Source organism: Haplochromis burtoni, unplaced genomic scaffold, assembly GCF_018398535.1.
Source record: "Haplochromis burtoni strain Fernald_Lab_line unplaced genomic scaffold, NCSU_Asbu1 Contig_31, whole genome shotgun sequence".
Taxonomy (NCBI): Eukaryota; Metazoa; Chordata; class Actinopteri; order Cichliformes; family Cichlidae; genus Haplochromis; species Haplochromis burtoni.
Window position 1 is genome coordinate 570136 of NW_024582392.1, and position 13299 is coordinate 583434.

The following is a 13299-nucleotide window of genomic DNA, read 5'->3' on the forward strand; positions in this document are numbered from 1 at the left end:
ATTAGTATTCAAATGCTACTTGGCTTCTACAGAAAATAATTCTTGAGTTGAGACCAACATCTATAATTGATTTTGCATGTACTAAAAGCGGCTTACATCTCTGCCAGGAAGAAAGAAGAAGTGTACTTTCTTAAAATATTACATCTCTGATGTCCTTTCTTGAGTCCTCACCTGTTTAGCAGCTGTTGCATGAAGTTGTCAGAGCGCGCTCCCCTGTACATGACCGCCAGCTGTCCCTGAGCTTGATCCATCACCACCTCACACGAGTGACCCCTGCCTGATCTCTCCACATAGGCCCGCTCCTCCTCCAGGGCTCTCCTCAGCCCCTCGGCCTTCTCCATCAGAGTCGAGATGTTCAGACCTTCCACGCCTTCTTTACACCTGGAGGCCATTTTCACAGAGTCCCTGCCGACCGAGGGAATGTTTATCTTCCACTCCTTCTTCTCCTCCTTTGCTTTAGTGCCGTCGGTCTTGCGGCTCAGCGCGGGGAGTTTGCTCTTCTTCAGGCCGAACCAGCTCGCGATGCCGTTGGAGGCCTTCTGCTTGACCTCTCCGCCCTGCCCTCCTCTGTCCTGCTCCTGAAGTTTCAGCACGTTCTCCTCGATGCCCTTCATCACCTTCTGCTCGATGGCGGATTGCAGGGTGGGGACCGGCAGCGACGGCTTCTCCACCTCAGATGCCGGAGGTCTCGGAGGAGGAGGCGGGAGGCTGTCTCCGTACATTGGATTCTTTTTCCCTTTCCCGCTGATCTTGGTCCTCTCCTCTGACTTGGACGAGTAACGCGGGGCCTCTGCGGACTTGCCTCCTCTGTGGACGGACGGGCCTTGGCAAGGTTTGGACGGTGACTTTGGAGGGATTTTGTTGGGGCTGTTGCTACTGTGAGGAGCGATGCTGGCTTTAACGTTGTAGGCCAGATTCAGGGAGCCAGGACACTTGATGTTGTTGCGTAGTACCTGGGGAGCATCTGTGTTGGGTGACGGCAGGCCCATTTTACTCTTCGGTCCCTCTGGCTTGGTCACACAGAGTTCTTGTTTAACCAGTGCGGGACCAGAAGATTTTACTGGCTGCTCATAGAGCTGAGATGACCCCGGATACTTCAAACCACCACTGCTACCTTTAGGCTTACCGTCCGAAGAGTCTGTGAACTTTGAATGTCTCTGTTCCTCCTTGTGGATCTCTGCCGTCTTGCCTCTTTCTTCTCCGTAGGTGCCTTCATTCACCGCATCAGTGGGCCTGAGGCCGCCTTGTAAATCCTCCGAGCTCCTCAGCTTGCCGAGCGCAGCCAGTCTGTCTTTGAAAGCGTGGTGACTCGAGTCGGCCTGAGATCTCGCCGCCCCAACCGTAGGCCTCTTGGGAATGGACGAGGAGTCACTCCTCCTGGTTGGAGGTGCAGGCGGACCCTGAGTGACCTCAGAGCTCGCTATGTTCACCTCCCGTGTGTGCCCATCCTGCTTCTCTCTGGTTTGTGAGTAGTTAGTTTTGCTCTGAGCTTTGCTGAGGGCAGAGGAGTTGGGTAGGCTGTGATGATTAACCCACACAGGGCTGTCTGAATCCTCTTCATCATCTGATGTAGACTCTGATGTCGATGAGGACGACTGCTTTCGCTGAGGCGCGGGATTCAGGACGCTTTCTGGTAGCGATTTAACAAGCTTCCTCTCACCAGCGTTTGCCTTAGTTTGAGATGGAAGAGTGGTTCTTTTCTCCTGACCCTGGGTTGGTTCCTCCTCTTTAGAGCCGATGGACATGTCACAGACATTTTCATAATGAGGGACCCTCTGAGAAACTTTGGGTGAGGAGGAGGGAGCGCCGATCTTTGAGCCCACAGTGGGTTTAGGTGCAGACAGGCTGCTATAGCTTATTTCCTTAGCGGGTGGGGAGCAGGTGTCTTCGGGCTGTGGAGGGGAAGTTGGTGCCGAGTGTGTGGCGGGGTACGACTCGGACCGGGCGGGTGGAGGAGGGGGCTGCCTGCACCTCTCAGTGGTGGTCGCTCTGCGTGTGGGAACAGGCGAGTGGTAAACCTCGTAGTTATTGGTGCGGCAGGGGATCCTGGAGTTGCGAGTGAGCTGAGGGCTCAGGCGGACAGAAGAGGTGGGAGCCTGCGACTTCTCCCCCATCGAGGGAATCTTTAAGAACTTGAGCAGTTTGGATGGGGAGTTGATGGCAGCGGCTTTAACGTCGCTGAGACAGGAGGGACTGGGGCTGACGGATGCGCTGGCTCTTACACAGGAAGCCTCCGGATCTGTGCCGTCTTTCTCAGGGACGGCTGAGGGTTCATCACCAAATGAGAGCGCCAAACCATTGGGAACGCCATCGCTTGTATCCAAGTCACAGTGGGCCTCCTGTGCAGAACTAGGCAGGTGGGAGGTGGCACAGAAACCAGTGAGCTCTTCAGAGGCACTAGCGTTTAGCTCCGAGTTATCCTGCTCTCCTTCCAGATTCTGACTGGCTGCTTCTGCGATGGATGAGTGGGCGGCGGCGCCCGCTGGTTGCTGGTTGGCTTCATTCTTGGTGCTCTGTTTAGACTCTCCCGCTCTGGTCTTACTGTGACATTCACTCATAGCAGCTGCAGGAACTATATGGCTCTGGGTGGCTTTTGAAGGACTACAGACATGGTTGCATGGCTTTGGAGGGCTCTCTGGGCTCCTCTTGCAGTGTAAACAGCAGGTGTTCCCTCCCTCACACTTCACTGCTCCGTCACCATTCACATGCTGGTGTGTGTCTGTGTCCGAGCAGGAGCAGTGGCAGTGTGTGTGGTGGGATTTGCACTGCAGCGGGAGGGGGTCCGCAGAAGCCAAAACAGCCTCTGTGGACATGAGCACCTGGCTGTAGTCGCAGAAAGACAAGCTCGTCGTGGATGGGTGGAACTTGAGGGGGTCCGTCTCCTCCATCTTGCGCAGGACCTCCAGGATGTGTGCTTTCTTCTTGAAGAAGGGAGACAGGGCCTCCATGTTGGCGGCGGGGCCACGAGGGCCCGGCGAGGCATGTTGTGTGCGGTAGCCATTTCCCTGTGGACAGACACAGATTACCATCAGTATACAGTTCACAGAGAGAGCCAAACAGCTTAATTCAGCGGGACCTTTGAGTGCATGCGTACAGGAAAGAGGGCGAGGGAGATTAGAAGTGGAGTCTTTTTTTAAAGCACAATAGTTGAAAGCAAAGCAAATGTCAGAGCGGTTCAAACATCACACGCAGATTTTTGTCTGATTCAGAAGCTCTTATGGTTTGTAACAGTCACCTTGGCTTGTGCTTCAGTCTGTGCCGGCTCCACCTGTTTGGCCGAGTCATTGTGCAGCTGTGCATTGTAGTCTGGGAGCGGTCCCGCCTGAACCTGTAACAGGAGATTCATGAGGCAATTATGATGAGACTGTATACGCTACAGGCTATTATATACACAGACGACTGAGAGCTACATTGTCCTGGCATCGGCAGAAACTATTTAGAGTACAGGTGAAAAGAGCGAGCTCCGTACAGGCCCACTGGCGTTGGAAAAATAACGAAAAATCAGCAGCTTCAGCGCTGCACTAACACACAGGTTCTTAAAATATACTGAGACATTATTGGATACCTTGCATTAAAAAACCCCAATAAAATATAATCAATTATTAAATTCCGTTATTAAGCAGTTAAAGTAGTTCAAATGAGCGGCGCTGTGACAGTTTGCAGACAAACTGCAAACTGACTGAGTGTGCATGCCTGTTAAGGCTGGTAGAGAAAAGAAATCAAAGTAAAGATATAATTTAAGAACCACGCTGAGGAAAGAAGGAAGTGCAGGCAAAGACAAGACGTGTTAGAATGACGAGTTAAAAATTCTAACTTTATTTATTATGGATTTGCAATGTGAGAAGCACTGAGAGGGTGGCAAGTGGGGGATAAATATGGAACAAAGGCAAAGACGTGTGCCTTTTCTTGACGATAATGGAGCTAAAAAGCACTCAGCGAGTGGTGTTCAGACCACTAAAAATATACTCCGCAGCAGTGCCTTTCCAGAAATAATGACCCGGGCGTATAAAAAGCTAAACTAAACTAAACAATACAAAACTCACTGTGTCTAGTTTTCTAAAGCAACTATTTTCCTTCTATCAAAATAACATCTGCCAACTTTATCGCTGAAGGAAGCGCATTGCTGCTCATCCACCAGCAACAGTGCAACAGGATGTAGATATCGAGTGCTTTTCCCTCAGCTGAGCTGTAATATTAGCTACATGGGTGCTTGTTTTGGTTGGCAAATGGAAACTATAGAAAGAAAAAAGTGTTCACAACAAGGTCTTTTTGATAAATCAGATCATCATAACAAAAAGCATGCATGCTTTTTAACCTCCTAGGACCTGGCGTCCACATATGTGGATATCACATTTTGGGGTATTTAGACCAGAATACTCAATTTTGCTCTACAAGGGCCTGATATCCACTTACGAGGACATTATACTGCTACTGTTCTATCGAAATTTTAAATGAATATCCTCATATGTGGCTCTCATCTTTCTTAGAAATAAAAATTAGGTTTAAAAAAAATCTGGTAAGTCTTTGTTTTTACATTCATCCCGTCCCAATCAGCCCAAATATCAAAGAGAAATTAACAATGGATGCTGTGGAAGAGTTCGGGACTTAGGATAAATAAATATATTTTTTGTGCTTTGCTAAACCATCAGCAAAGTGCCATTTAGTTCCATTATATTCAAAAGAAAGCAGACATTAAATCTCCACAACTGGCAAACTCATAAAAACGTACTGGATAAAATCCAGTCCAGCTGATAGCCACTTGGGTCCTAGATTCAGGTGTTTGCTTTGTGATTTTACTTCACACACCATCAATAGTGACATGAACACAGAACCATAACCTTTTCTATGGTTACACGAGGGACATTTGCTTCACTGCAATCTTCTTTTAAGGTGGACCTTTAATGTTTTCCAGGTCTATATTATTATTATTGGACTCTTACACTTCAAGATAATCTTCATTTATCTCATACCGAGCCTTTGGTGCACCTGCTCTCTGAAACGAGCCATTTTATCTCCTCTCCGTTTAAGCCAACATTCTCAAACACAAGTTTGAACAATAGGTGGATGTTTAGCCAGAGCCCTGTGCCCGAGATGACCATATCAGGAATAGTATTTCTCACCGACATCATACAGAAAAGAGGAGAAAAAAAATGTCCGAAACAGGGAATTACTTGTAGATACAATGACCTCATAATTTTCATGTATAAACAGTATATATGAAATGTATACATGACAGAAAATTAGGAACAGTGACGCATTTTAATACTGTGTGTCGTAACAAATACGTAACACAGGAATTATAGAAACACAATGGAGGGTTTCTGCTACAGTTTTTGGTAAAAATGTCTTTTGCTTTCCAACTGATGCAACAATCTTTGCCGCCTAGAAATCCTGCGGCTGTAAAGGCGACTTTAGAGATGGTCCAGCACAAAGACTCAGTCCTCTATTTTATGTTTACCAGCAGCTCCAAACACAGCAGGTTATGAGTATAGGAGTGGCTGAAGAAAAAAAGATTTTCCTTAGTGTTCTGCAAGTTCTGCACTGGGAATCTGATGCTTTCATACTGGTGGACTGCAGAGATGGCTCTGCACACAGACTCGTGCCTCTAGCTCATTTAATTTGCAATATGCACACCAGCAGAAACAGAACCATCAGTGCACTCACAGCCTGCCGGCTAAGCTTTGTGCAGCCTGCAGCAGAAATAATTATATTTTTAATATTTTTTTGTCTAAATAAAGAAGAAACTGAGTTTGTTACCTGGTAGTGAGCGGTGGGGTGGTTGGGTAGTTTCTGCTGAAAAAGCTCACACAGCGCTCGGTTCTGTCTCTCCAGGTCAAACACCAACATCTTCAGCTTGATGCACTCCTCCCTCAGATCCTGTTCACAGACACAGAGCAGTGAGACACGATGGATGGCGCTGAGTCTATAATCCAAGATAAATCAAACCTAAATATAGATATTTAACTTTAAGTTACCTTTTGATTCAGCAGAGCTTGGACCACATGGTTGGCAACCTGATAGCGTGAGAAAGCATTTACATGAGTTTACGTTTCGTGATTGACTTTGCAGATTTTATAACTTTCATCGTGGACTCACCTCATCCAAGCATCTCTCGTAAGCTTCTCTCTGACTCTCATTGGCCAGCACGAGAGCTGAATTCTCTGCCTGCGAAGCAAATGATGAATAAATCATGTAAACATGAAAAAAAAACATTCAAAGGTCCCAGTATATGCTTAGTACCCAGCAGACACCAAAACTACCACTGCAGTCCAGCGCAGTAATTTCCCACATATAACATTACAATGCAAAAAAAACAGATGTTGTAACATAAAACACAATTTAGATGTTTTCATTATCATCCAACCAGAAAAACCTGTTAGAAGCAAAGCCTTTAGGAGCCATTTGACATTTGGTGTAATGAGCTTATTACCAAGACTCAAACAGAAGAGGCCTGAGGAAGTTACTGATTCCAGTCAGGAAACAGTATGCAAGATTAGGCACAGTAAAATGTCAATTGGCTGTTTTCACACTGTTTTTGTGGCTTAAAGTCCCAATGAAAAGCAAATATATATCTTCAAGTTTTAAACGTGTGTCTCTGCGTCCATTCTGCTAATAATGTTCCAGAAACCAAAATATTAGAAATATTAGAATTAAATCATTTTGGTCAAACATAGATTCTTTTATTTGAGAGAAAACAGGAAGTCTGGGTAAAGCTACTGGTTTGTCTGCACTAACACAGGTGCTTTTGCCACATATTACCTTCCCACCCTCAATTTATTTTAAAATCCACCCACGTGGACACATGTAAATATGTCACATCGATAAACGTATCAAGGAAAGCTTCCTTCAAGCAGCCTGCTAATCCCCAACAAAAAGATTTTGTTAGCTTTAAGGAGAGCTTCCGCAATTCCAGTCAAAGCTAACCAGCTGCTACCTGTAGAGTTATACTGGAGTGTGCAATGTGCTCATCTATCAGCAAGAAAGTGAATAACTGTAACTTTGTCCTTTAGAACATTAGCAAAGAAGTATAAACTTAAATCAATATCAATAAATCATTGCAGTCTTTGTGAGCAGTTTCTTTCCTTTGATATCACCACCTTTAGATTTATTTTTACATTTTAAATTTCAATTTGAAGCCTTCACAAAGTCAACATTCAACATCTGGGTTTATGTAGCCAGAGCTGTGCACCCAAAACGACCGCTTGAATTGTCTCTTATGGCCCAGATTGTGTGGTCTAAAATAATACCAACGTCAATGACAATTTATTGCCTGCAGTTGCTTTTGTATGTAAGAAATCTCCACAGAACTAACGGGAAACAGCAGACAAACGTGTGTCGCTGCCACTGGTGGAGGTGGTTTGAGTTGTCAATGATCCCAAAGAGGACGGCGAGTCTTTCGCTCCCTCACCTCCAGCTCTCTCAGCCGGTCCATGAGCTCGCTGCTGTTGTCCTCCAGGTAAGACTCCACGTCTCCCTCCTCGCCTTCCTCGTCCGAACCGAAATCCTCGTCGCACATTCTCTGTTCTGTCTCATCAGACATTGTTTTCATCTGCAAGAAATGAAGGTTGTTACCACATTACGATTAATCTGAAAGCATGAGACCAAAAACGTCAGTCGCTTGGTGGGGCGTCTACATACGGTTCATCTTATTTGTGGAGAAATCACACAGTGTAGACCAAAATAAGTCATAATGAGGCACCAGCAAGATTGAGCCCATCATTCTGTGCTTTCAGAAATGGAAATGTTAAAGTTCGCAGCTCTGAGCTGTCAAAAAATACAGAGAAAAATAAATAAAATGACAAACTGACAGTTGTGATGTTAACTGGCAATCTCTCAGGTGATGATGTGCAGTAATTTGACAGCAATGAAACAGAGTGTTCGATTTACATATATTTTTTTAAACTAAAGAGTCATGAAGTAACTGAAGCACTTCTTTCGACTCACAATCCAAACACAGACCAACTCGACAACTTCTGCCCAGCAATAAATACTAAAAATAACCCTTATCGTCCGATTTGTTGTATGTATGGTGAATAAAAAGGAAACCATGAAATTGTCACGTCTGACACACTGCTGTTAATCAATCAGTCATTTCATGTTGTCTCAGTTCCTGCTGCCTGCGTCTTATTTGTGCTGTTGCTGTAAACTCCACCCGTCTGGCTCTCCAAGCAAACCAAAACAAACACCGGGGATACCAGTAAACTGCACCGAGGCCTGTTTTACATCAAACCCTGTTTTCATCTCCAGGAGTGACGTTAACGTTATTACCACCATTAAACTCTGTCTGTACTCTGACAGCAGCAGCGTCTCGTTTCAACACCACTTCAGAGTGAAGCCCTCTACACTCCACGCGTGAGCAGCCTGTTACTGCCTCCGCATCGCAGTACCTACTACATATCGAGGATCGCTCCACAAATGCATTAATCCATGGATCCTGCGTTGTTTCAGACACTCTGGACAGAGATAAGCCTTTGTGTCCATATTGCACTGCTTCAGTAAATCCACAGATCGACGTGCAGCTCCACGCTGAGCAAACCGGCTGCCCGAGTCTGCGAGCATGGCACACTGCGGGGCATATGGCTGAGCACCAGTCCATCAGGCACGGCTCCAGGTGTGTCTCAGAGTACAGAGAGAGAGAGACACAGGAAGTAGGTGTGACAAAGTGGACCCAGATCCAAAAGCCACATCTTAAAGAGTCATTAGAGCGGATGAAACAAGGCTGATTCTGTGGCTGGAGGCCAATCAGGACCTGGCACACTTTCCTGTCTTCCTGACACGGACAGGTGACACACAAACAAACCGCCGTGTGCACTTAACGCATGCAGAGAGGCTCTAATATTCAGGGCACAGCGTCCAACCTCAGTTCTGTTTCCTGAAACATATTTTGAGCCTGAAAACCTGAAGTTGGCATGTAAGGTCGTATTATTTGAAATCTTTCTTTATTATTCAACCAAAACAGTTCAGGTAATATTCACTGTCAAGTGCAGTCCATCTGCACTCGAAAAGCTGTCCACACCACTTCACCCTTACTGTTTTACAGGGTGACGCCTTTGCTCTCTACCGTCAGCCCTATATACACCCTCCTGCTGCCATGAATACTCACCAGAGAAACAAATCTGGATTAATCCAAGGCTGAAAATAGTCCCAAAGAAACACACGATTTACTACCGATGACTATGGTTAGGTAAAAGCTATGTCCTTCCTTTATTAGTGTTTTTAACACAAAGTTACACCTGGCCTGATTCTTCCTTTTTAATCAGTTTTCAACATATATATATATATACTAACTTATTGGAAGTTACATTTCTACTTTTTATAATACACAATCTGTTCTTTTCCAATTATTCTAAATATTCTTGACTATTTAAACACTTATCTGTACTTTAATTTTAATAACTGTACAGCACTCTGTTTTGGTAACTATTGTCCATGATGTAAATATGTAAAAAAAAATGTGTGTGTTTCTGTTCTATGTCCTGTGTCCTGTTCTGTTTGTATATGTGGTTTTTTTGCTGCTGTTACAACCAAATTTCCCCCTTTTGGGACAATTAAAGGATTATTTTATTCTATTCTATTCTATTCTATTCTTGTTTTGGTTGCTAAATGCAGCAGAGTATCACCAACTAGCTGATAAAGTGACAACTGCCATTATTTGAAAAAACAAAACAAAACACCTGTTAAATCTAAACTGCAACGTCGAGGGCTGAGAAATGAAGCCAGTGCAAGAGTGCAAATGCAGTTCCTCTCATGGCCACTTGACTGGACCTCAGACTTGAGTCCCAGTCCTCAGACTTCCACCGTAGCCTCCATCCTCTATCCAGACCTCTGCAAACTAACACGGCAGTGGCCACAATCTGAAGTTTGAGACTAGGATTCACCATCTATGGCCTGCTGAGGTAATACAACGATAATGATTAGCCTAAGCTAATGATGAAAGTATTGCAAAGCTTATAAATTTTAAGGATTAACAACTAGTGTTGGCGGTGACATTCCCAGAAAAGCCATCATTGAAGCAAACAGAACATTTTCTTCTGCTGCTATCGAAACCCGAGTTGATGCTCATTATAAAGTAGCCACAGGAAATGCAAGGTGCTCGTCAGCAGTGAGCTTACAGCCATCAGTGAATCAGTCTGAGATTTTTGCATTAGTAACAGTCAGAGAAGGAGCCACGGTGAGCTGTTAGAAGAAGAGCTCCAGGCGACTGCTGCACGCCTCCAGCTTCGCAGCACTGCGCCCTCCTGTTGCCAGACTCATGCCGAGTGCAGCAAAAAGTGACGGAAAGAGAAAAATTATTACCAAACTTCTTTATTAAAGTGAAAATAATTTAACTTTAGACACCTGCAGCATGAAACTGGGTTTGCTGTTCCCACCAGTGACTGAGATGAAGTATTTCCTTGTTTGTGACGAGTAAACAAAAAAAAGGACGTGGATGGGGTGTAACTTTTTAGTTTTTAAACTTAAAGGGAGGGTATCCCTTTCAATATTCTATCAAATGTGTGTTTGTCACTACAATATTAACAAGAGAAAAATGGGGGACTTTTATTTTGGAAGAAAATGCTATAAAGCTCCAGTTGGTTGCTGTAAAGCTGGATTGGTCATCAGTGACAAACAGTGCTCTGATTTGCAGCAGAGAAACTCATGCAACATGAAGGAAACAGCAAAGGTCAGCAGTTTAGAGAAATTTAAGCTGCTATATCAACAACTTCTATTTGTATAAAAGTTTTTCACTTAACCACAAACTGAGGTCGAGTGAGTGGCTGAAAAGATACAAGAACGACCGTTTGTCTCTCTCTCTCACTTCTTCTTTCATTATATTTGGTTTGACACTTGTCGGGAAGCTTTTACTACACTTACACTAACACGTCGTTATGTTGTCAACTCAGTTATTTTTATTATTGCACTTCGCTCGTCTCTTGCCAGCTTCACGTCACACACACAGTGTGTGTGAGGAGCAGCAAAAGGAGGTGCACTCAGACTGAGCCGGTAAACAGCAGCAGCATGCAATAATGACCTACACTGAGCTTAAAGGAGACTAGTCTGAAGAATTTAAAGTGATTAACATGAACCTATAAATACCATCCATCCAGCCCATAAGCAGAGAAGCCCAGTAACTTCCTCCAGTTCCTGTATCCTCCGCCCTCCGCCCAGTAGGACACGCCTGCAATACCTCACCCAGGAGGTGCCCAGGAGATGCTTGAACCACCTCAGATTGCTGGTTTCTATAAGAAGGAGTAGTGGCCCTACTCTGAGTCCCTAACAAATGACTTAACTCCTCACCTCATCTCTAAGGATGAAGCCCACCGACCTTCAGGGAAAGCTAAAATTCACCGTTTGTATCAGCAATTTTTTTGGTCATCGCTCGGAGTTCGAGGCCATAGGTGAGGTTAGAGAGGTAGACTGACCTTTAAATCAACAGCTTTACTTTCACACACACCTCTCTGGACAAGCAGACTGGTATAGCCATCTTCTCTTCCTCCCTAACTCATGAAAAAGATACTTAAACTCCTCCATGTGGTGCAGCAAAGCATCCCTGACCCGGAGTAGCCACTCCACCCTTTCCTAGCTGAGAACAATGGCCTCAGACTTGAAGGTGGTCATGGGAAAAAGCTGAATCGCTGCATTATAAAATAAACGATAAGAAGCCGAAGTCATTTAAAAACAAACAAACACACTGAGAATCTGTGAGCCGTTTCACAAACGTGTCATCATGTTACTGATGGATTAGAGCCGTATATTAAGACATTGCAGAGATGTTTGTGGACACCAACTCCAATGTCAAGTGCCAAAAAATGCATCATTTTAATGTCACGTTATTGGACATTAAATTAAAGTATTGAAGTACAACAAGCCTTAAATATGAACTCAACAAATGCACAGAGAATTAAAAGCACTGATTGGAAATGTTCAGTAGCTTCTAATAGTTTAAAAACATAAAAAATAAAAACTCAGCAGAGACCCACCAGGCTTCGTGTAACAGGAGCTGTTTGCAAAGCGTTTACGGGAAGATTATCGAACATCACTGGGCTGTGAACGCCGACTGACAAACCTGAGCAGCACCATCCAAAGTGTAGGCTGCTTATTGAGCCGCGATCGACTCCACGCGGCCGAATCTACACGTATAATGGAGGGATGATCAATGAACCCCATCTAAGAACGGAAGCAGATATTAGTATCGTTCCTGCATCCAAGGTCAAACGGATGGCTGAGTGGTTATAAATACCAGATCTTCTCTTCACTAATGCACATCAAAGCTCCGGGCAGCAGGATGGAGAAGCATGCACACATCCCTCTGTGTGTGCGTTTGCGAACATTCACATGGAAATTACAGCGTGCACCAAAAGACAACAAAAGTGATTCTAAATATAACACGAAAATGTGGTTTTGCCTTGGCTGCTGTGGTTTTTCTTTTGAAGTGCACAGATAACGTCACAAGCCTCTCTGGAAAAAAAACGAAAAAGAGCCACCAGCAAAGAAGCATCTGTTAGAACGAGTAACGCTCTTTTTTAATTTAATTTAATTTTTTTATTTACGGTATTCAGCTTCTTGGGACATAAAACAGCAAATCTTCACATCGACAAGCAGCCAGGCTGAGGTTCGATGACCGAATAATTGATCAACAATCAATGTTTTTTCCTCAGCAAATATATTGTGTGCCTATTGACTAATCGGCTATAGACTGTACAGAGAGATTATTTACCATAAAGCTAAACACAGAAGCAGCTTTTCCCTAACTGCTGTGCAAAAGTCTCGACCCACCTTCCATTTCATCACATTTTCCTAAGATAATGGGAAACAGGTGCAGCGACTTATTGAAATATGTGCAAACATACATGGAACTATAGTGTTTAAGGTTTGTACAGTTCTAACAAGCCTAAAAGTCAATATTCAACACAGTCTGACCTCTTTTAGGCAGTTTTCTTGTACTTTAAATAGTCTTCAGAAATAGTTTCCAGGCTTTTTTTAAAAGACATTCAAAGCTTTTCTTTGTTTTGTTTTTTATCTGCTTTTGTTCAGTGCTCTGTCAGGATGATCACTGCTTCAGTAATGTTGAGGTCCAGGCTCTGGGGAGGCCAATCCATGACTGACAGTCATCCACTGTGTGCTCTTCTATCCAGGTTATTGCCAATAAGACACTTTTTCAAATGTTATTGCATGATGTAACAAAGTCTGAGGGAGCTTTTACTAGAAAAAAGTAGAAGAACAGTGTTGGGGATTTAGACAGAATCTCTAACACCTCTAGCTGGCATGCATCCCCACAGCTGTAGACGCTGCTGTAGCTCTGTAACTGTAACCTGGATC

General features: G+C 44.3%; 1 protein-coding gene across 4 annotated transcripts in view; it reads right to left on the reverse strand.

Annotated features, from left to right (window-relative positions):
* nckap5l (NCK-associated protein 5-like) overlaps window positions 1-13299 on the reverse strand; it is a 57498-nt gene that overhangs the window by 7328 nt on the left and 36871 nt on the right. For all 4 annotated transcript variants that reach the window (XM_005918760.3, XM_005918759.3, XM_042219285.1 and 1 more), the window contains exons 3-8: window positions 7409-7549; window positions 6097-6165; window positions 5976-6014; window positions 5758-5877; window positions 3236-3328; window positions 172-3005 (exon numbers count right to left, since the gene is read on the reverse strand). In XM_005918760.3, the coding sequence (XP_005918822.1) occupies window positions 172-3005; window positions 3236-3328; window positions 5758-5877; window positions 5976-6014; window positions 6097-6165; window positions 7409-7549 (3296 nt within the window). The remainder of the gene's footprint in view (window positions 1-171; window positions 3006-3235; window positions 3329-5757; window positions 5878-5975; window positions 6015-6096; window positions 6166-7408; window positions 7550-13299) is intronic.